The 25000-nt window shown below is 34.1% G+C and overlaps 1 protein-coding gene across 6 annotated transcripts in view; it reads left to right on the forward strand.

The window, feature by feature from the left end:
• The window catches only part of LOC135223790 (protein c-ets-1-A-like), a 420475-nt gene that overhangs the window by 159448 nt on the left and 236027 nt on the right, over window positions 1–25000 (forward strand). For 2 of the 6 annotated variants that reach the window (XM_064262579.1, XM_064262581.1), the window contains exons 1-2: window positions 5121–5194; window positions 9321–10108. The exons of the other annotated variants lie outside the window; for them this stretch is intronic. In XM_064262579.1, the coding sequence (XP_064118649.1) occupies window positions 9949–10108 (160 nt within the window). In that variant the 5' untranslated portion in view covers window positions 5121–5194; window positions 9321–9948. Of the gene's footprint in view, window positions 1–5120; window positions 5195–9320; window positions 10109–25000 lie in introns of those variants that run through there. 6 annotated transcript variants of the gene reach the window in all.

The following is a 25000-nucleotide window of genomic DNA, read 5'->3' on the forward strand; positions in this document are numbered from 1 at the left end:
AGAGAGAGAGAGAGAGAAAACTATCTTATTACTACTTGTCGTCGAAATGGATGTGGGCTGAGCTCACGATTTTCTCTGCTTGGCTACAGGTGATTTAATAAATAAGCAGCTTATTTTTTGTTTACTTTTATTAATAAGTTCATGGAATCTTGCAATAAAGACCTCTGTTAAGGTCTCAGCAATTATTTCAGTTTTCGTAATGCGTCCCATTTAATTCCTGTTATTTCTTGTATTAGATGGGATACTTTGAAAGTCATACAGGCGTTGGATTACGTAATATATTATATATGCACTCACAGTGTTCATATATTCGTGGTCATGTCATGTGTGTGTGCCTGTGTCACTGGCAGTATGTGAAATTAACATTAGTCATACCGGTAACGTCGACAATATTGACCTTGGTACGTAAAGAAAACGGAGTCCAGTCACATTAAAGAAAACGTGATTTAGCTTGTGGTACAGGGGAAACCCGTATAAATGCAAAATATAATACTGTTGCTTGTCTTTGTTATAACAGACCAGTAGCTACCTGGTATGTGTGCTGATGTAGGTAATCCTGCAGAGATTGAAGGAAATTTAAAATAAAACATCGGTAATGAATAGCACTATTGGTAGTGATAGTCTCGCTAAGGTTTCAGTTTTTATTAAGAAACTCAGGGGAAGTATGATCATGAAAGCCTCACAGGTAGGCCTAGTTTCCAAAGGCTGTAGGCTTACGGTTTAGATTTTTATTAAGGTAAATTTGCTACAGTAAGGCAAGTAATTTTTTAAAACTTAATTGCGTTGTTGTTGTTGTTTCAAGTTCCTTGACATTACAATTGGAATTATAGATTCGTGGTAAATAAACAAACTAATTACTATAACTCCTTGGCATACTATCCTCTCTCTCTCTCTCTCTCTCTCTCTCTCTCTCTCTCCAGGTCCTTCCCCATGGGAGAACCAATCTTTTTATATCATATGCAGTTTGCTTTCCTAGGAATATTTTATTTATTTATTTATTTTTAGATTTATTAACATTCTCTTTCATTCCCTTTTCTTTAATTTCCATTTTCCGTTACTTTTGAATTTATTGTTTACTAATTTTTTAATTCCTATTTTTCTTATCCATTGTCAAATTCCTGATGTAAACTGCTATTATTCTTGTTATCATGTATTTCGTCATTGTACTGGTATCTGAAGCTTACGTTGAAATCTTGGATCTGTCGTCATCATAATCATTATCATCATCATCATCTCTACTGGTTTGCTACCATTACTACTGCTGATAACCTTACCTACAAGAATATTATATATATATATATCTACTATTATATCTATATATATATATATATGTACATAGATATATATATATACTTTTACATATATATATATATATATATATATATATATATATGTGTGTATAGGTATATATATATATATATATATATATATATATATAGTATAGGGTATATATATATATTATATATATAATATATATATTCTAAGTAAAAGTTGTTATAACATCCTCCACTTTATGCTCTTATGTAAAATGTTTACACGTTTGTTTATGAGATCTAGTCTCTATATTTAGTATGTTTATGGAATTAGGTTTTATGTTTGTGAAATGTATTATTTTATGAAACTTTTTTTTTTAAGTTTATCAAATCTAGTTTTTTTTTTAGTTTTTATGAATTTCGTTTTTAATTTGTTAATGAAATCAGATTTTTTAGTTAATGAAATTTTGTTTTTTATAGTTTAAAAATATAGGTTACTTTAGTTTGTTTATGAAACATAGTTTTTTTAGTTTATGAAATCTAGTTCTTTTAGTGAGTTTATGAAATTTGGTTCTTTAAATTTGTTAATGAAATTAGTTTTTTTATTTCTTAGTTTTTTAGTTTGTTTATGAAATGTAAGTTTTTTTAGTTTGTGAAGTCTGGGTTTTTCACAGTTAAAAAAATATAGGTTATTTTGTTTATGAAGTTATTTTTTTAAGTTTGTTTATGATATTTTTTTCATTTGTTAATGGAATTGGGTTTTTTAGTTTGTTAATGAAATGGATTTTTTTTAGTTTTTTTATGAAATTATTTTTTTTAGTTTGTTTATGAAATCTAGGCTTTTAGTTTAAGAAATTTAGTTTTTTTTTTGTTAATGAATTCTAGGTGCTTTTAGTTTAGGAAAAACTAGTTTTTGTTTTGTTTGTTGATGAAATCTAGGCTTTTAGTTTAAGAAATTTAGTTTTTTTTTTGTTTATGAATTCTAGGTGTTTTAGTTTAGGAAAACTAGTTTTTTGTTTGTTTATGAAATCTAGCTTTTTTAGTGTTTATGAAACTAGTGTTTTTAAAGAACCAAATTATTAAAAAAAGATTTTTTATTATTTTTTTTGTAGCAAGAGAATTTTATCATGTTTGTAACATTGCCCCTCTTACATACATACTCCTTTGAGTAATTTTTCCTGTTTACACTTCTTGAAGAAGGGTTTCCCTTCCCAAGACTGGCGGAGCCCTCGTACAAATATAGTTCTTGATATCCCACAGTGACTCCTGACCTATCATAGTTACAATTATTTTTATATCCCACAATTTCATAATACATGAAAGCAGCCATAGTTGCAAATTTTATATATATATATATATATATATATATATATATATATATATATTTAATTTAGATATATATATATATATATATATATATATATATATTCTATATATGTATATATATATATATATTTATAGATTATTCATGTGGTTATGGCTCAAGATTTTTGTAGATGGCCTTTTTTGTGGATTATTATTATTATTATTATTTATTATTATTATTATTATTATTATTATTATTATTATTATTATTAGAAACCTGTCATTTGGTTTCATGAAAGAAAGTTCAATCATTGTCTTAAAAGAAAAAATAAATAGACAAAAAAATTAATTGATATTTATCACTCCGGAAACTCTTGGGTTTTTCTCTGTGTTCAACATTGTCCAGAAAGTGCACGCCATCGCCGCCGCCGAACGCGACGACTACTTGTGTATGGTTAGGGGAAGGAAGTTCAGTCAACAACACCCCCCCCCCCCCCCACACCCCCCCCCCCCACCCCCCCCACCGCAATCTGTGACTTAGCGCATGTGTCATACTGAAAAAATCATTCACGAATTATACATGCTTATGGAAGTCATCGTTGCTATAGTACGCCCGAGCTGCAGAAATCCTTAGAGGAGGGGGAGGGGGCCTATGGTGGGCCCACGGTCTATATTTGCTGATTTACTGGGAAAGTTTTTATCGTTTTGCGTGCCAAATATTTGAGTATATACATATAGATATGTGTTATGTGTGTATGAATGTATACATACGTACATGGTTGATCTGTAGTGATGTGCACCTAAAACTTTTTTTGACTAAATAAATGGCCTTTGGTAGCTTTTGGTGACGAACACATAAAGCCATTTTTTGGTAATACACTGAGGTATTTGGTGATATACACGTATAAAGCCTTTGGGATGACATACAGTGGTCTTATGGGTATACACCTGTAAAGCCTTTTGGATTACGTACAGTGGTCTTTGTGGTATACACCTATGAAGCCTTTCTGGATGACAGACAGTGGTCTTTGTGGATGTTGTACACCTAAAACATTTTGAAGGAAACAACGAAATGTAATGAAATGTTATGAAACGCTTTTACTGAGATTCCGTTCTTTTGATATTCTTCGTCCTTTTGGCCCCATATAATCTATAATACAGGCACTTGTCGAGAAAGACTGCAAATAGTTACATAGGTATACGCTTGCCTAGGCAAACAGATATCATTATGAAAAGGCTTCTTGCTCTTGTCTTTTTTACATGATGTCCTCAGATAGTTATTCCTCGTATGACATTTTTAAAAAATAATTTTACTGATGTTTTCGTGCAGTATTACTGGGTTTTGAAGACATGGTTGATTCTATCTGTCGTTTTAGCTTGATATATTTTTTCATAGTTGAATGAACAGTAGTGTATTTAGATGTTCTTTAATATGTTTGTGTTTTTTGGAAATATTTCAGAAACCCAAGATAATTATGAATGTGGTTCTTATTGTTTGAAAAGGAACCTGTATTCCTAGTCAATGCGCATAATTATAATTGATAACAATCTGCATATGAGAACCGACATGGAGAGAAACAAGAGGAGGATACATAATGCAAAATTATAGTATTCCTTTATCTATACAATGGTATTCGCCTTATCTTGATATTATGGTACTTCGAATCTTCTGAACAGTAAAAACCCGGTTCCGGACATTTTTATTGCAGCTTTTTCCATTTTGATTTTTTTTACTTTTCTCGTACACGTTTACCCTAGAAGCGTAACTTTTAATTTTCTCGTGTTTTCTTTGGTCTGAGCATAACACAGCTCTCTCTCTCTCTCTCTCTCTCTCTCTCTCTCTCTCTCTCTCTGTGTTTCGTACGCAGCCATTTCCGCTCTAGGCTGATAATTTTGTTTTCGATGGAGACGTTTTATTTCTCAACACTCGGAAAATAAGATAATGTTTGCTTATTGTTTATTCAAATTCGACTGTTATTTGCTCTCCTTCATTTTTTCCCTTCTTATATGTTCCCTTGGGTGATGATAAAAACTTTAGGATTCCTCGTGATTTGCTCCATTCTCGAAATTCAACTTCGGTTCGCCAGCCTTGTCACCAGTGCACGGTTCTGCTCTCTCATTGGTGGAGGGTAGATAATGTAACGCCTCTTCTGATTGGTTGAAAGCTCTCCCTCTTCGGGGATCTGAGTTCTGAACATTTTTAACTACGTGTATCTATTGTTTTATGTTATGTTTTATACATAGGTGAAATAAACTATAGTTTTGAGTGACATGTTTAATCATAAGGCTAAATATCTAAGGATTTTTGCCTATTGGTAGATTAGAGTTTTGTTTTATATATATGTATATATATATATATATATATATATATATATATGTGTGTGTGTGTGTGTGTGTGTGTGTGTGTTAATTATCATATGTATATATGAAGTTCTTGATTATGCATACACAATATTTAAAGTAGCATGTGTGTGTTCATATGTGCGTTCACGTGTATATTATGTGTACGTAAGTATAGGCGTTTGAGTATCCCTGAAAGAACTCAGTGCCACGTGTTCGTGCGTTCGTTTGTCTAGTGGCCTTTTGACGCCTGTGACAGTATGACGTACTTCGCTGGCACCTTCTTTCAACCATAAGTAAATTCCGCCAGTCGAAGCGATTAGGTTCGAAAACCATTTCGAGCTCAGCTAATGCTAACTTTGCATCTACAGATCGTCATCTGATGCTAAACGAACCTTGGGCTCTCATTAGACACCGTGATTTGTGGGCCGACCTCCGATGAGTAATGCTTACTAGACTCCTGTACCGCTGCTGTGGACTGTGTTGTTTTCTTGGTGAAATTGACGCCGTGACGTCACACGGGGTTTTAGCCTCATTCGAGTGATTCGGTATCCATTGGAACTGGGTTTTCTGAGGGGTTGGAAATGTGCATTAGATTCAGTGAAGTGATCTGGGGTTGTCGGATACCACTGGAATTGCTCCTAAGAGGTTCGGTGTGAGAGTGATTCAGGCTGAATACGACACACCCAGCGTGACAGGACTTGGGTACATGTGATGCCAGGAAAGGTGACCTCAGGTTCACTGGAGAAAATCTGTTTCTTCGGTTTCCAAGGAACAATAATTGAAGTCTTTTGGCATTCCATAATGACCGGTAACGGCGTGATAAAGAAAAGCCACATTGTAAAAACAGAATTACTGTAATATACACTATACTACTCAGTCCTTATTTACGACTAGCGCGCCATGTTTATGGTATCGTGAGTCATTCGAGATTGACGCAATGCAATGTGCTATACGAAAATACGATTTTTTTTTTCCTGAGGTCAAAGTGACTTAAGGGAATTTCCTCCTTATGGCACAAATTCGATTCTGTCCTCCAGAAATACGGAAGGAAATCTTGTTATGCTATTTCTAGGGCCTCCCTAGACCCTGGAAATGAGGGATTTGGGGAAAACCTGTGGGTCGGATGCACAGCGCAAATGGCATTTCCAAAGTATTTGTTATTAAAGGGGAAGAAAAGGGGGTTGGGCGTTTGTGCTTACAGAATGTCTTCCGTTTATGTGGAGTAGTATGTGCATCTTCTGTTATTATCATTATTATTATTTTTATTTGATTTGATTATTTTATTATTATTTATTTTCTATCACAGTCCTCCTATTCGACTGGGTGCTATTTATAGTGTGGGGTTCCAGGTTGCATCCTGCCTCCTTGAGTTATTATTATTATTATTATTATTATTATTATTATTATTATTATTATTATTAGTGCTTTGATGGTTGTTGTTGATGCATAATCAACTACACATATATTTCAATGCCCAAGTAGTACATTCACGATACACCGTACTTAAATGTGTACTATATTCATTTTCAATTTTTATGTAAATATTTATAATTGTTAGTTGGTTTTTGGGTCCGTAAACAATGAAGGATTCATATTTCAAACTTTGTTTTAAATCTCCTGAAATGTTTATTGTAAAAACAAATCAGAGGACACATTCGTCAGTAGATGTAGATAAGTTGAAAGTAAGCTTTCTCGAAATGCATCTTTTTGATATTTCTTTTTACATCTCTTCAGCATCATTATATACCTATATTTATTACATGGACAATATTCGCTTTGTCCACCATATACAGTGCGCAGTTTGTATTGCAGATGGTCCATCTTAGCCTTTTCCTATATTCAGAATTATTGCTCTACCATATCTTCCACTGAAATGTCACACTTCTTTTTACCCCGCGACATTCATTTCCGTTCACCTGTCATTTTTGTAAGTGTGCTTGGGCTTTCACTAATGCCCCATATTTTTACCACATTCCTCTCGTTTCCTTCCTTCATTCAAAATGGTACTTCTTCCCGTAAAAATTCTCTCGTGATGTTACTCAGCCTTGCGCCATAACACGAACATATTTTGTTTCAGTGACTGAGTTTGATTATCCAACTTATTTTCTGGGTTAGGTGTCTCGTGGTGCAATTATGTGAGCCAAACCTTTTTTCTAGAATACTATTATTCATCATCACCCACCCGCCCCCCCTCTCCTTTTCTTTGGAGCGGGTGGGAAGGGAGTTGTGTTCTTTTCTGTTTTGAAGTACGTCTTCACACGTGTACACTACAAATTTGTATCTAGTCCTTCACTGAATGCAAAAATTTCGATCAAGGTTGGAAATGCAGGAATAGTAAATAAATTCATCGCTATATTTCACAAGTGGATTTTTTTACAATATGAATTGAGTTGTTTGTGGAAAGCGGTGCTCTGTAAATCTCTTCACTGGAAAAAAAACATTTTACCGTAAATCAAAATGTTTAAACACCAAAATTGTATAGCCTATACAGTTCTGCACAATTTTCTCCGTTTTGGGTCTTCATTTTGATTCTAGCCTATTTATACCTTCTGATTTTCCAAAACTCAATTCTATGAACCATTTTCAGTTGAATTTGGACTATTTTTAATTGAATTTGGACCAATTTCCGTTGAATCTGGACTATTTTCAGTTGAATTTGGACGAAGTTTCAGTTGAATCTGTACCATTTTTCAATTGAATTTGGGCCATTTTTCAGTTGAATCTGGACCATTTTTCAGTTGAATTTTCGCCATTTTTCATTTGAATCCGGACTATTTTCAGTTGAATTTGGACGAATTTTCAGTTGAATCTGGCCCATTTTTCAGTTGAATTTGGACCATTTTTCAGTTGAATCTGGTCCATCTTTCAGTTGAATCTGGACCTGGACCTTTTTCAGTTGAATCTGGACCATTTTTAGTTGAATCTGGACCATCTTTTGTTGAATCTGAATAATTTCCAGTTGAATCTGGACCATTTTCAGTTGAATCTGGACCATTGTCAGTTGAATTTTGACCATTGTCAATTGTATATGGAAAAATGATCAGTTGAATCTGGACCATTGTGAGTTAAATTTGGACCATTTTCAGTTGAATCTGGACCATTTTTCAGTAGAATTTGGACCATTTTTCAATTGAATGTGGACCATTTTTCAGTTGAATCTTTACCATTTTTCAGTTGAATGTGGACCATTTTTCAGTTGAATCTGGAACATTTTTTGTTGAATATGTTCCATTTTTAATTGAATTTGGACCATTTTCAGTTGAATTTGGACCATTTTTCAGGTGAATCTGGACCATTGTCAATAGAATCAGGACTCATAACGGATGCGGCAGTAGCATAACTTTACTGATGAATAGCATAACATTAGTAATTTACAGTTTTTTTTAATATGTTTTCATTGCTCACTCTTATCAATTTACTCATAATTTTTTTCATTGCCTGTACTCTAGTACTACTTTTGCATGCGCTTTCATCTGTAGCCTCATAATTATCGTCCCATTATCCCAAAGCAGACTTAGTTTCTATTCTCAGTAATTTTAACGTTGGAGCGTTCTTCATCAATTACCTCACATCGATAGCTCCTTTTCCCTGGTTGCGATGTTCAAACTACACTCCTGTTCACGTGGTTCAAGTGTCCGTTCACGCTTTTTAAGTCGCCCTTGTGTTTTTGCTTTCTTTTCGTCGCGTTCTTGACATCATTCCTTCCCTTATTCTGGTGCTAAGTCTTATTTAGCGTTATACAGCGCTTTTACTAAAATGTCCTTGTGAAGGTCTCGCCTTCCTTCCCTTCTGCTAGAAGAACTTACAAAGGAATTTGGCGTGAATTCCATCCCATTTTTGAAATAGTTCCTCACGTCAGCATTAGCTAAGTTAAGGGCAGAAGCAGTTCCCCACTGGACGAGTGGGTTGCGAGCTCGCCTACTGATTTGGTAGCGAGAGTTCGCGCCTCACTTTGCCAACGTGGAACCAGTGGAAACCATTTCTCATACTAGAAATTAATATCTCTACATAATGTGGTTCTGATACCACAATAAGCTGTAGGTTCCGTTGCTAAGTAACCAATTGGTTCGTAGCCATATAAAAATATCTACTTCTTCGGGCCAGCCGTAGGAGAGTTGTTAATCAGCTTAGTGGTCTGGTTAGACTTAGATATACTTAAGGGCAGAAGTACGTTTGAATATCTGTAATTTATGCGTGACTCTTTATTCAGTAATATTCAGATGGGGTATAGGCAGTGACATTCGTGTGAAGCGCGGTTAATTCAGTGAAAGGATAAACAGAAGTGTGCATATATGTTTAATTAATGAATTTATTTATTTTATTTTTATTTATTTATTTAGTGACTTGTTTATTTGTTTATGACGGTTCCGTATCCTGTCGAATTCTTGTTAGTTTATGTGAAATCGCAAAATTTTTCAGATTTAACGAAAGAGAGAAAATGCACTGTCATGTTGATAAAAGAACCCAATTCTACGATATATTGTTTCATAGGCAAGTGTTTAAAGTCCTAGTAGACAACAAATAGGCCAGCCGAGACTTTACAGTTAATGAAAGCAAAATAAGCCTTAATGGACATTGCATAATTATAGATCAGAGTTTTAAGAGCTAAGTGAAATCCTGTACACCCTTTTTCCAAAGAGGAAATAGACCTAAACAAACGTTTATCTTGAAAAGACATTTGGTGTGAACTGAAGGTCATCTTGAGGTGAAGTTTACTGTGTCTTTCCTGTTGACTACCAAATAATAGGCCCCCTTCTGTAATATGCATGAGGAAATAGACCTAAAGAAGCTTTAGTTTATCCTGAAAAGACCTTTATTGTGAACTGAAGTAACTTGAAGGCGAAGCTCAGTAGTCGTAGGCCTGCAGCCCACCAAAGAATAGGCCTTCTGTTATATGCACGACTGACTTGAGTGGATTTTCTCCCTTTTCTGCCCTCATATACAAGAAAGATCAAGAGGGCTTTCGCTTAGATATCTCACAAAGTAGCTTAAATAAGGAGGAACTTCGGTGAACTTTTGCGAACTAATTGTGACCAAGGTGTGAACCATGTCTGTGATGAATCTGAGCGTGGGCAGCAGGTCTGTCGTGACCTCACCTGTGACCACCTTTTCTCCGGTCATTAAGACCATCAAGGTGAAGTCCAGTGACCACTTCTTCGAGTTTAAAAGCGTCCTAAGGGATGTGCACAGAGTCCTTAATAATACAAGTAAGTATTCGAGTTTATCCGGCTTTTGAAGATGTCATTTATTCTTATAATGTATACACTCGCTTTATATATAATATATATATATATATATATATATATATTATATATATATATATATATATATGACTGGTAAAAATGTTCTGTTACAATAGAATTCCATGTAATAAAAGGAGCCCATAAATACGCCAAAATATAGAAAGTAAGTCATATATTTCAAAAGACTGCTGTCTCTCTCTTCAGGTAGGTAATGAAAGTGAAAAGTTACAGAAAAGAAGGCATTTATACCAAGAGATCCATCCACAGGTAGCCGCTTAACTATAGGTCACTCCGGTTGATAATTTCTCTTTTAATCTTCTAAAACGTTGGTTGAAGGAAGACTTTATCTATGACATCTGAATCCTATGCGTCCCTTGAGATGTTCATTGCCTTTCTTTATTTAATCAAGGCCGACTCTATCATCTGGATCTTGTATTGGCATTTGCTGTTATAAATTATATGTGACAAATTCCAGTTTATTCTGTGGTTAAGGTAATTTTCAAGGTTAAAATTGGCTGAGCTCTGTTGTCCATACTGGCCGTTTTTTGTTGTATTAATCTCTGGGGAAGTGATTTTCCTGTAAAACCTATGTAAGATTGGCCACAGTCTAGGCATGGGATTTCGTATACTCATGTATGTATGTATGTATGTATGGCGACAAAGGGTAACTATTTTAATTTTATTTTCAGCTTGAAAATGGGGCTGGTCCCTGAAACGTTGCCTTGAATAAACGCCAATATGAAACAGACGTCTCCATTTAAACCTTTACCTCTGTGTTTCCCGTCTGAGGCTTCCCCTTCGGTTGATATGTATGTATGTATATATATATATATATATATATATATATATATACTACATATATATACATATGTTTAAATATATATACATACACACATTCATACATACATACATGTCTTACAAGCTAGTCGCTTTTCATGCCTATGATTTTCTGGTGTCAAGTAGAGCTCTTCACCGAATGAGGATGAAAACGACCCTAGGCTACGTGAATGTCAGAATAGATTTATCCGGTTACGCAATAGTTTATCACAGGATTTTAAATCGATCCCATAGCAGCAGTTGAACTGCCTAGGAAAGAAATTTAATAATCGTATAATACTTCAAGTCTTTTGAGCTAATATTCAAATGGCAGGTGTATATTTGAATCGCGTCTTTACATGTATATTTTTTATTTGATATTTCATGAGTTTCATGCCTGTATGGTTATACACCATCACTTGATATTACACTTCGATCATTTGTCTTCGTTTATGATGTAGCGCATGTTTCAAATCGTTACTTGTATCTTCGAAAATACTTATACAAATTTGCATCTTTCAATTCTGAATAGACACAAATTTGCATCTTTCAGTTCTGAATAGACTCTGCTGTAGAAGCACAGTATGTTTTTATTATCTTCTCGTGTATGTTTCTTTGTAATCACACACACACACACACACACACACACATATATATATATATATATATATATATATATATATATATATATATCTTTATATCGTAAACATTTTAAAACAAATATTTACACGTACACGACAATAGTTAATATATATATATATATATATATATATATATATATATATATATATATATATATATATATATATATATCTTTATATACGTAAACATTTTAAAACAAATATTTACACGTACACGGCAATAGTTAATACTGTTTATTTTATCTTACTCTTTTATCTTGTAAATTTCTCTGTAAATCAGTTACTGTATGTGAATACATTTTGAAATGGAACGAGTATTTACACGCACAAGACTTTTTTACAATACTTTTTTGTGAGACGATTAGCAATATATAGTAAAAAAAATAGTAATATTAAAATACTTTATATTTTATCTTACCGTTTTATCGTATATTTCTGCGTAAACTGTATATCAGTCTATATGTAAATGCAATTAGAAATTAGAATATGAAACTAACTATTTACACCTTGCAATGTCTGTCCGTCCGTCTGTCATTCAATCACGGCCAAACGGTTGGTCCGATGGTCATGAAACTTGGCAGGGTTATAGTGGTGGAACCATAAGATGGTTTATAATGGGGTTCATCCTACTTCCCCCCCGCCCCGCCCTCCCCCTCCGAAGATGATGGTGGGGGTGAGAAGGGATTCCCAGAAACGGAGCTGGTTCTGCCTGTGAAAACGAGGCTGGTTATGCCGTATACTTAGTAACTTGACAAATTTTCATACATAATTTCCGTATACATATGTTTTGCTTGTAACCTAATAATAATAATAATAATAATAATAATAATAATAATAATAATAATAATAATCCCAATACAACGCGCTGGGGACATTAATCTGATTAAGCGTCGCTGTCATCATCAGCTTAATGGACGCGTTTATAATATTTCTCGTCGACCACCTGAGAAGCTCTTATATTTGTCAAACATTCGTTGTGGAGCGACAGACGGACAACCCGAGGCACAATCGCGCTCATGTTTTGTTCGTTCGCTTAATGGAAAAGCTTCCAGATGATTGGATTGACTTGTCATATCCACCGTCGCTCCTACTTTTCTTCGACTGCCACGGCTGCTGCCACTTTCCCTCGCTTTCTCTCCCCTCAGCGGTGGTGTAAAATTGCCTCTTTTCAGCGGTGATCGGGAGAAGTTCTCTATTCGACTGATTTATTTATTTATTTTTTATTTTTTTTATTTATTTTTTTTCTTATTTAGGGGCGACCGGGTTGCGAATGGCAGATAATTGTCTTATCTTTGTGTGTGTGTGTGTGTGTGTGTGTATATATATATATATATTATATATATATATATATATATCTATATGTATATATATATATATATATATATATATATATATATATATATATATATATATATATATATATATATATATATATATATATATTATATATATATATATATTATATATATATATATATATATCAATTGCTTTAGATTGGGCGAGACTTGACTAGCTTACGAAAGGTTTTTTATTGAAGTATTCTTTTATGTCTTCCATTTTGAAATGTATATCACTTTGCTATAACATGACAGGTTACGTAAATGTGTAAAGTCGACGTTTACTGCTTGACTAAGGTGGCCTGTTCACTCTTAAAATTATGTTGCGAGTTCAGATATAGAGAATTTCTCAAGTCTTGTCATTATTCATAATTCTTCTTTAACTCCTTTGCAATTTTTATCGGTATATTTATTAAATTTCGTTCAAAATCTTTAACTTCTAAATTTTGACTTTCCTGTAGCCCATCCACCTCCATAACTAAGATTATATAACATTTATTGATATAAAAAAAGTAATTTATCATTTAACTTTTTTTACACTGTACCACATCCACAAATTTCATCATGACCATTTTCCTTGAAATGTGTAAGTCTTTAATATTCATTTTTTTCGTGTCTGTCACTTCGCGTCCCTAATGAAGCCATTTAGGTGCAACTGATGGAATTTTTTTATTGAACGTGGAGCAGCTTTCATCACTCTCTTTTAGTAGCAGGTTATTAATGATCATATTTTTATGACTTCACGCTTCGTGATCGCGTATTCGAGAGTTAAAAACAGCAAAACAACGAGTTACCCCGCCTACCTGTCAGTGCGTAGAAAACGAGACTAAAGGAAAACTGAAATGGGTACAGGATAGACTACAGTAGTCTTTATGTACGTCTCTCTCTCTCTCTCTCTCTCTCTCTCTCTCTCTCTCTCTCTCTCTCTCTCTCTCTCTCTCTCTCTCTCTCTAATAATAATAATGATATATATTCATATGCATATCTGTGTGCGTATTGATTGATTGTTTGAATGCAGCAGTAATGAACGAGTTCCGTTGTTATATCACTTAAACAGTTCAGTTGAAAATTGATAAATTAATAATACCCCTTTAAAAAAAATGTATACCCTCTTCCATGATTCTTTGTTATTTCTCAGTTAGTGGTCTCCTTTTAAACTGTTCCATAATAGTAAGCCCTTTGCCTCAGAAAACTTCAGTGGTTTTACACACACATACACACACATTCACATATAAATGTATATGTATGTATGTATGTATGTATGTATGTATGTATGTATGTACGTCTGCGTCAATTTTACCTTGACTCTCCTGTTAGGGCGTTCCTGTTTATTATTCATATGCTCTGTATACATTTCCTGGTAGCAGAAGATTGCAGTTGAAGAGTTATATTCATGTTATGTTCAGATGGGTAGGGATATTACCCAGCTTGAACGTTAAGAGATAAAATGCGTGTTTCATTTTATGTCTAATAACCACTTGACCCTATCCCCCTCTATTATGTGCGATAATAGTGTGTTTATTTGTGTACGTATGGATGTTGTAAACCTTCAGAAGTACGCCTCAGTACCTGAGAATCCTCCGATTTTATTAGTCGTTCGAACCATTCCAGTACTATTACAAGTATTTATTGCTTGTAATGGTACTGGGACTTTATATATATAACCTGTCTCAGGATTTTTCTGAAATATATATATATATATATATATATATATATATATATTATATATATATATATATATATATACAGGGTGTCCATAAAGTCCCAGTACTATTACAAGTATTTATTGCTTGTAATGGTACTGTGATTTTATGGACACCCTGTATATATATATATATATATATATATATATATATATTATATATATATATATATATATATATATATATATTATATATACATATATATATATATATGTATACACATATATATATATGTATATATATATATATATATATATATAATATATATATATATATATATACTGTTTATTGTGTTCTTACATAGACAATTAGGGTTTCTTATGTATAGACTTCAGTTTTTACAAGTTTTAGTTTGTCCACATCGCAGTAGAAATGTTCTGCGTTTCAGGTATTCATATTTTTATTTTCAAATGTTGCTTGCTATCCTTTCTCATAGATGTTTCTTCAAGGATTCCCTCAAAGAATATTGCTTGTGAAGTGAAGAATGCTGTTGCATTCTCTCTCTCTCTCTCTCTCTCTCTCTCCTCTCTCTCTCTCTCTCTCTATCCCCTCTCTCTTCGCTCTCCTCATAAGAATAACTACTAGGTTTAATTAACGGTATGTCATTGTTTTCCAGGTGAGTATTGAATCGGCGAGATGGTACCGTAACGCCCAATATGTAAGTAGTCACACTTAACCGATTGGAAACTTCTCCGGAGAAGACTTCTGTCAATATTTGTTCCTCAAACTCTGAGGGATTGTTTAGATTCTCTTTCCGTGTGTTCTTTCTCCAATTTTATTTAGCCCTGTTTTTATATATATGTTTTTAACGGCTTTTGCTTCGTTTTCTTTTTTTAATGCTCGCGCTGCGTTTGAACTCTTTAATTCTTTGTGAATAGTTTACATATATATATATATATATATATATATATATATATATATATATATATATATATATGAATAATTATCACATCATCGTGATTCATATAAATTATAGCTACTAATGTCCTATAATATCTGATTCGCTCTACCTCGGAATTGATATATTTTCATATATGTAAACCGAAGGGGGATTTTTTAGTTGATTATCAACTAAAAAATCCCCCTTCGGTTTACATATATGAAAATATATCAATTCCGAGGTAGAGCGAATCAGATATTATAGGACATTAGTAGCTCGAATAAAATATATATATATATATATATATATATATATATATATATATATATATATATATATATATATATATATATATATATATATTTAGTGTTTCTAGCTTTTCTATTTTTCTGTGGATTTTTAATTCTACATTTCGGACGTATGTTATAATATATAATATACAAATGGATGTGCCTTTTTTAAAGTTTCCATCGAAATAACAATTCTGTTTAAACAAATTAATTTTATGTCTTCTTTTCGTCTTCCTTTAACCGAACTTTCTAGAAACCTTATTCCTCCCTCCATTTGTGACTTAATTCTATCCCAATAAAACGAAGCCAGATTTTGTAATGCTAATATAAAGAATATTCACAGTAGCCTGCCTGTTCCATTAACTGAGCTAGGATCATTTTATGTAGTATGCTTTGTGCGCTGGCTGTCAAAGAGTGCTAGAATAAATTAATTTACCCGGTAAATGAATCGAAATATTTGAGAAGGAGCATTGCAATTTCCTGAACGCTAACAGGGTGACTCTTCTTCTTCCATCTTTGAGCACATCTTTTATTAGCTGTGCGTTCAATAAGGACATTTTTCGACCTTTCTTAGATGGTGACCCCAAGCGTTTTCGGGGGTCGGTATCTAGGGCTAATATTTCTTGGGTGTCAACATCTTTCATGATATTCACAGTCTTTTGTTTGTTTTTGCAGTCATGCAAAACGCGCTTGTACTAAACACATCGCATAGGTGGCTGCATACTGGACTTTTAAAACCCTTTTGGGGGTCACTATCTGGGAAAAATCCACATTTTTCGGCCTTACATCTTTTGCAAGAATTTGTGCTTGAGTGAGAAAGGAGAACGAAGAGTGATTCCAGTGAAGTCGATTAATTTTTGACAGCTACGGTAATAGGACTTTCTTATAGTTCATTCGTGGGTTTTTTTTTCGCGCATTTGCAAATTTTCTGTATAGTTACGTACTCGCTCTCGTATTAATTTTAACTGTACACGTTTATTGGTAACGGGTATCTGTCGTCTTCTGTGCTACTGTAGTATGTCTGTTCCTGCACTAGTTTCATTTCACATTTGTGCAGAATTTTTGAAGTAAAGGAACTTGATACGTATAGTGCTCGGAATTTTTTTTTTTTTTTTATCAGCGATAGCGCTAAAAGTGTAGTGGATTTTCCTGAGATATGTAATTTGTTCCCTGAAATCAATTTCAGTTTTTTACTTAGGCCATTGTAACCATATTGTAATTTATTAATGCTGGTGAATATATTGACGATGTATGTCATAGTGTATTCAGGCCCCCACATCCCCAACCTTTGTTTTCAATAGGTCCTTTCGTATCTGAGATTTATGGCTTCTCAGAATAGAAGTAATGTCTGAAGCAGGGTTGGCAATGAATAAATCAAACTGATTTAATCAAGTGCTTAAATCGTTGATTTTTTTTCATTAAAAAAACATGATTTTTTATTTCTTAATTTTTTTAATTTGAAAGCAAACAAATTGAAAAATATGGTTTGGAGGTTAATAAAAACTTTAACATAATTGTGCTGCATCTATTCATTTTTATGAAAAAAAAATATTGCAAGTACTACATACTTCAGTCCAGAACTGAAAACCTAAAAGATAAATCAGTAGTAATTCTGTCATAAAATACATTTTGAGGAAAAAAAGGATTGAAAAAATATCTAACAAATAAAAAAAAACAAATAAATAAAAAATCAAATAAATGAAAAATCAAATCACTAACTTTTTTTTTTTTTTTTTTTTTCTTTTTTTTTTTTTTTTTTTTTTTTAATCACCAACCCTACTCTGAAGTGAAAAGGGAAAACGTGAATGAAATTGGTTGTGATGATCATAGGGCAGCCATGGAACAACGATGTCCAAGGTCTCCAGGTGTTCCTAGTGGGCGTTCACATCAGCAATTTTATCCTCTTGTGCCAGAGCCATGTTAGAAGAAAACGATAGAAAGGAAACTTATGGTTAGTAACAAAGGACTCTCGCCATCCATTAGTGACATTTTTTTTCCCGTCTTTTTTTTTTTTTTTTTTTTTTATCCGACTTACTCTTTTATGTAAAGCGAAATGGTTGAGTGACCAGGAACCAACAAGATTTTGCTTTTTTTTTCTCCGTTTCTCTTTTCACCTGTTTCGTCTTCTAGCAAAAACTACCGAGTGAATTGGACCCAGAATGAGGTGTCATGGGCCATTAAGTTGGTTATAATAACATCTGTCGTGCAATGAGTGTTTCGTAAACGCTCTTGCAATATTCGAATCTTGCCCAATAGATAATAGGTTGCGATTATATGTTAGTTATGTCATGTACTTTTATGTTAATTATTAATGTTATTCAGAAGTCGAACCCTTTTCTTGTTTTTCGGAATCACGTATATTTTAATTTTATTTAAGAGGCCGATGGCAGAGGAAACCAAAGGAAACTTACAAAAGCTTCGGAACCCCAGTTATGCAAAGGACAGCGCTGACCTGACATAAGGTCGGGTTGATTCATACCAAACATTGTTGATGATGTTAGGACGAATTTTGTGATTTTATTTTCCATATACCTGGTCTTCTTTGGCTAATTTCAAAATGATAATGGTACTTTTATTTTATTTATATTATCTCCGGCGTAGTTTTCCAGGTTAAGTAAGGTTTTACACTTTTTTTCCTGGCAGCTTATTCCCTTCCAGTTGACCGTATTTTCACCAGGTTTATCCTTACTTAGGTGGAGTTGTCCATTTAAACATACCCTTTTTTTCTTTCTTTCTTTCTCTTAAAGAGCCATTATATTTGTCATCCTCTTGCCATCCTCTCTTCCTCGAACTCATCCTGAAAGACTTCGTTTCAGAACGGCGAAGACTCGGGGTCTTGCTGTCTTAGAATTTACCCACCAAACACTTCCATTTTGGAACTGTTCTGTAGATATCAATTAGACAAACTTTCCCAGATCTTCCCCGACAGGATGCAGCCATTACTATCTCCACAAGGTATTTAATTCGTTGTAAATACCATTCAGTAGGAGAGCGCGCGCGGAGCTGTCATCATACCTGCCACCATAGTAGATTCACATCACCCGTGCATCTGATGTCTAGGCCAGTCCCTTACGACGCTCCTGATTGGCTGTTGATAAGCCAGTCCCAGGGCTGGAAACTCTCAGTCTCTCTCGAGAGTTCACATGGGTAGGATCTATGTTCCACCTCTTCTGAGGGATACGTCTTTCAGGAGAGGTGGAACATACATCCTGCCTATGTGAACTCTCGAGAGATTGAGAATTTCCAGCCCTGTGATTGGTTTATCAGCAGCCAATCAGGAGCGTCGTAAGGGACTGGGCCTAGGCCTCAAATGTACGGTTGATGTGAATCCTTCGCGGTACCTAGAAATATTATTTGAAAAATTGATTGAATGAGCAGGTGGTACGCATGTTTGGAAAATTGTCGGGTACATTTTTTATTCCGTGCAATAATAGAATCAGAGAGAGAGAGAGAGAGAGAGAGAGAGAGAGAGAACGTGTCCGCTGTCAGGGTTGGGCTGTCATGTTGAACGGAGCGCGAACCTAATTGTTGCTTTTTAACGATTATCGATTATGTGGTAATTAAAGAAGCTATGGATGCACTCGGTAGAAACCTTCCCATAGCCGTGTCACTCCTCCTCCTCCTCCTCCTTCACTACACTAATCCCAACACCGCCCCCCCTTCTTTTTCCCTCCCCTGTACCTTTAGCCCTGTCAGAGCTCCTTGTTGCCAATTAGTTTATCATAATCTCTCTGTCTGACATACAGACAATTAGTGTGTGTGTGAGAGAGAGAGAGAGAGAGAGAGAGAGAGAGAGAGAGAGAGAGAGAGAGAGAGAGACTCTTTGCTTATGTGAACGCGTTTATTTGTCATCAAGAATAATACTTAAGCGTCATATAATAATAATAATAATAATAATAATAATAAATAATAATAATAATAATAATAATAATAACATTGTGACAGGCGTCAACCAATACGCGTTTCCTTTTTGTTTTTCAGTTCTCCCATATGTTGTGTTTCAAGCGCCTTGGCTGATAGAAGACTCATGATGATTACTATTAATCGTCTTTTCTTCTATTTATTCACTCACTGGGCATTCACTGTGTTCGTGCTGCCATTTTTCTCTCGTTATTAAATGAAGCTTTTGAAGCTGGCGCTGTTAATAAACGCGTTTCAGTGTTTAATTCGGAAGGAGTTTTAATTTGATTTATATATATATATATATATATATATATATATTAATATATATATATATATATATATATATATATATATATATATATATATATATGTGTGTTAGCCCACTTTTTTTCTAATAGGATCAGAACTTTCTCCGCTTTTCATTCGAAGAGATGCGTTACACGCGATCGATAACAGGAAATGATAAGAATTCTCATTATTATTATAAGAGGTGTATGATAACGAAGTATTTTGGTAACACAGAACGCTTGTTTTATTTGATTTTATTTTCTTTTATTTTTGTTTTTTATCTTTTCCTCCAATTTATTTTTTTATTAAGTCGAACACCTGCTCTGTATCGCATCTGTGGAACTGAAGTATTTAGGGCCCCAAGTTCCTAAACTGGGTACATATGACCCATGATGCGGAAACTACCTTAAGTGTCTTCGTATGTAGTTTTTAGTCCTTGGTGAAGGGAATGTAAGAATGGGGTTTAGTACTAATACTACTACTGCCACTACTACTACTTATTTATTTGTTATTATTATTATTATTATTGGATAAATAAATCCACAGTTATGTAAGTGTAGTACATATTTTTAAAGATAACACTGTAAAAATAGCTTTCCGGAATCTGTTCAGTTGAAAAGGGGAACCGAACAGATTCCCGAAACTTCTCTGTACAGTTTTATCTTTAAATATATATATGATATATATATATATATATATATATATATATATATATATATATATATATATATATATTTATATATATAAAGGCCTGGATTTGTTTATTTTAAGACTAAGGTGCTTTGGGTATTTTATATTATTATTATTATTATTATTATTATTATTATTATTATTATTAGTTATTATTATTATTATTTATTATTATTATTATTATTATTATAGGCTAAGAAATAATAATGATGTCAGTGAAAATGTATATTGAGAATATATATAAAAGTGTTTGTCTATATATTTAATGTAGATTTACTCTGAATCATTGTGGATTTTTTCACCTTTTTAGTGACTAGCAATAATAAATATGATAATAATATGATAATAATAATAAACATTATTATTATTATTATTATTATTATTATTATTATTATTATTATTATTATTATTATTATTATTATTATTAATATTATTGTTGTTGTTGTGACAACATACCTACGGGTCAGCATTACTGTTTCTCAATTATTTTTTCAGCCAAGAGTTGAGATTTTTTATTTTTTTTTTTAATCGTTACAATCAAACTTGTATTGACGTACTAGTGAATCGTCTCCGGGGGCAGTATAGCCAGTAGCCCATGCTGGCATAAGACCTACTAAAATGTAAAGCGCAAGAACGACCGGGGACCAACTCCTCAATCATTTGAAAGACTCGAAGAGTATGCCGGGTATGTTAATTTGAATGATCCATAGGGCGCATCCGGTTCGCGAACCGGGACAGAATATCACCGACGTGACGCAATACTGCAGGTCTCGTTAGTACGCGGATGTTACGTATATAGTTATTCATTTATTATTTTTATATTTTCGTTTTCGATTGACGCAACTCCGTCGCTGCGCTGATAAGACGTTATTTTATTGTGGTTAATTTTTTCGGAATGCCGCGAAAACCACACTCACACACACACCTCTCTCTCTCTCTCTCTCTCGTCTCTCTCTCTCTCTCTCTCTCTCTCTCTATATTATATATATATATATATATATATATATATATATATATGTATGTATGTATGTATGATGTATGTATGTATGTATGTATGTATATACATATATATATTTATATATATGTATAAACATATATGTATCTATATCATATGCATACACAAATATGTATAATTATATATATATATATATATATATATATATATATTTATATATATATATATATATATATGTATCACATAAATCATTCGAGCTACAAATGTCCTTTAATATCTAATTCGCTCTGCCTCGGAATTGATATATTTTCATATATGTACCGAAGGGGAATTTTTAGTTGATAATAATTTCGTTCCCACATGGGATCGAACCACCGTCCAGTGGACGGGAAACGAAATCAGAAACGGGCAGTGACGCTGGCCAACTCGATAGCATCACTGTCCGTTTCTGATTTCGTTTCCTGGTCCACTGGACGGTGGTTCGATCCCATGGGGGGAACGAAATTATTATCAACCAAAAATTCCCCTTCGGTACATATATGAAAATATATCAATTCCGAGGTAGAGCGAATTACAATATTAAAGGACATTTGTAGCTCGAATGATTTATTATGAATCATGGTGATGTGATAAGTATTCATATATATATATATATATAATATATATATATATATATATATATATATATATATAGAGAGAGAGAGAGAGAGAGAGAGAGAGAGAGAGAGAGAGAGAGAGAGATGAATTCATAAGGTAGGATTTGCTATGAAAGATAGGGAGAGAGATGAATGGGGATGTGGAGACATGAGAGTATCGATAGCAAATTTGGGTGGGAATATGTGGGAAGGGAAGAAGAAGTGGGGGGGGGCGGGGGAGGGGGAGGGGCAGGGAAGGTAGGTAGACGGAGGGTTTCCCTCCATTCCGAGGAGCAGCTCTTCCGTGGATGGTCACCTGGTAATGAAAAGTTTAAACAAAGGCCAAAAACTGATCGCCGGTACCGTGGGAATCTGGGACAGGTGGGCTCAGGTGAGAGAATGGGCGGGGCGGCCGACACCCCCCCCCCACCCCCACCCCCTCCCTCTCCCAATCCTCCATTGATCCTCCCCACTTCTCTCTTTCTCTCTCTCTCTCTCTCTCTCCTTCCTCCTCTCTCTCTTCTCTCATACATTATGCTCCTTTTTTTTTTATCCAGATTTCATTGATATTTTTATTGCAGTCGTCCTCTCTCTCTCTCTCTCTCTCTCTCTTCTCTCTCTCTCTTCAACCTCTCTCTCTCTCTCTACTCTCTCTCTCTCTCATACATTATTCTTTATCTTCTATTTCTGGTTTGCATCGAGATTTCATTGATATAATTTTATTGCAGTCGTCATCTCTCTCTCTCTCTCTCTCTCTCTCTCTCTCTCTCTCAGAGTGAAAGACCTGGCAGTCCCCCATTTCCGTCGACCTTACCTGTCCCCACCCATATTGACAGAACCGTAGCAAAATGTCTTGAGCAATCTTAACGGATACCGAGAACGTTTTCCAAAAGAGATGTCTGTAATATGGGGTCGGTATAGGTGACGTTGATTGAACCGAAAGATAGGCCATTATTAGTACAGTCACCACGCCCAGCTAAGGCCAAATTAACCAGCTAGGGACCTTAGTACGTAACCTACTTGACCTTGTGTACTATTGGACGGAAGCCCATTGAATTTATTCTAAGCACTGTCCAGCGTATGCACGAACGCAGTTTTTTTTTTTTCTACAAAATGCCAAAATCAAAGATGGCTAGATTCCAAATGTACCAAGATACAAATTAAAACCAGTTATTACCCTTGCCCCTTCAGTGCCACTAAACTACTAGAACTTTTCAGTTGCTCTCTAACCCACCCCAAACTATTCAAGTATCATAACCAGAAGTGAATGCTTGTGCGTCGCCATTTGCTTCCTTCAAGGCTTCTTAACTGGTAGATCTATCTAGCTAGTTGTTTCTGAATAATCTTCAGTCATAAATCACCCAGTACTCGCAGTTAATTATAAGTTATAGAGCGCCTCAGTGGCGTGGTTGGTATGGTCTTGGCCAGCAGCCTCGGTGGTCGCGAGTTCGATTCTCGAGCATTCCACAGAGGCGTCAGAGATGTTTATTTCTGGTGATAGAAGTCACTCTAGGCGTGGTTCGGAAGTCACGTAAAGCCGTTGGTCCCGTTGCTAAATAACCACTAGTTCCGTGCAACGTTAAAACCATATAAAAAAAAAACAATTATAAGTTAATACCGAGTCATAACTAACTTCATCCGATATCTAGTATTCAGTTCCGAAATAGGAGTTGGAGTTAGGATCGCGTCCAGTAATAAATAAAAGAAAATATCAAGTCCACATTTTATCGGACCTTTACTAAATAATCCCTCTCACCCGGAGGGGAGGAATCGATCTGGAGATAAATCTCTCCTCGTATTGGATTTACCGTCGTTTTGCTCATGGCATTTGTGTGATATGACGTTCCTCTGAGATTGATATGTTATTTTGGTCTTTTTTTTACGCTTGTATTAATCTCTCTCTCTCTCTCTCTCTCTCTCTCTCTCTCTCTTCTCTCTCTCTCTCTCTCTCTCTCTATCCTCTATATATATATAATATATATATATATATAATATATATATATATGTATGTTATATATATATATATATATATATAATATATATATATATATATATATATTCATGTCTTCTTTAAAAATGTTGCAAGTGTAATGCTTGCACCTAATCAGTTCTGTAAATTTGCATATGTAATTGTTATGTATTTTTTGAAGAATATATATATGTATATAGTATATACATGCATATATATATATATATATATATATATATATATATATATATATATATATATATAGATAGAGAGAGAGAGAGAGAGAGAGAGAGAGAGAGAGAGAGAGATTTTGTTTGAGCGAATTTTGTTTACGTAATCTAGAGTAATGAAAAACGGTGTTTTGTCGCCGTAGACTCTTAAGAAGTCTTCAGTTTTTCTACAGTTATTCCAACAAGTTCGACTAAACCCAAATTATAGGTTGTTTTGGGGTTTCGTTATGTTATTCGTCCTTAAATCATTTTTTTATACAGGTAATGGGATATTTCTTCCCTGCATTAAATCACAATTTTATGGCGATAACTACGATCAATGAAATGAAGTCATGAGATATTGCCAGAATTATAAAACTTATCAGCAGTTAGAATGAAATTACCGATTGAAAGAATTTTAAAAGAATTGGGCTTTATTAGGAAGCTCGAACTGTTGACCCGATGAATTTTTCATTCACATTTCTTCAAATTGGTGATGAATTTCTGAATGTCGCAAAAGTCACATCGGTGGGAGCAAAA

This window comes from Macrobrachium nipponense, chromosome 10 (genome assembly GCF_015104395.2).
Source record: "Macrobrachium nipponense isolate FS-2020 chromosome 10, ASM1510439v2, whole genome shotgun sequence".
NCBI classification, from domain to species: Eukaryota; Metazoa; Arthropoda; class Malacostraca; order Decapoda; family Palaemonidae; genus Macrobrachium; species Macrobrachium nipponense.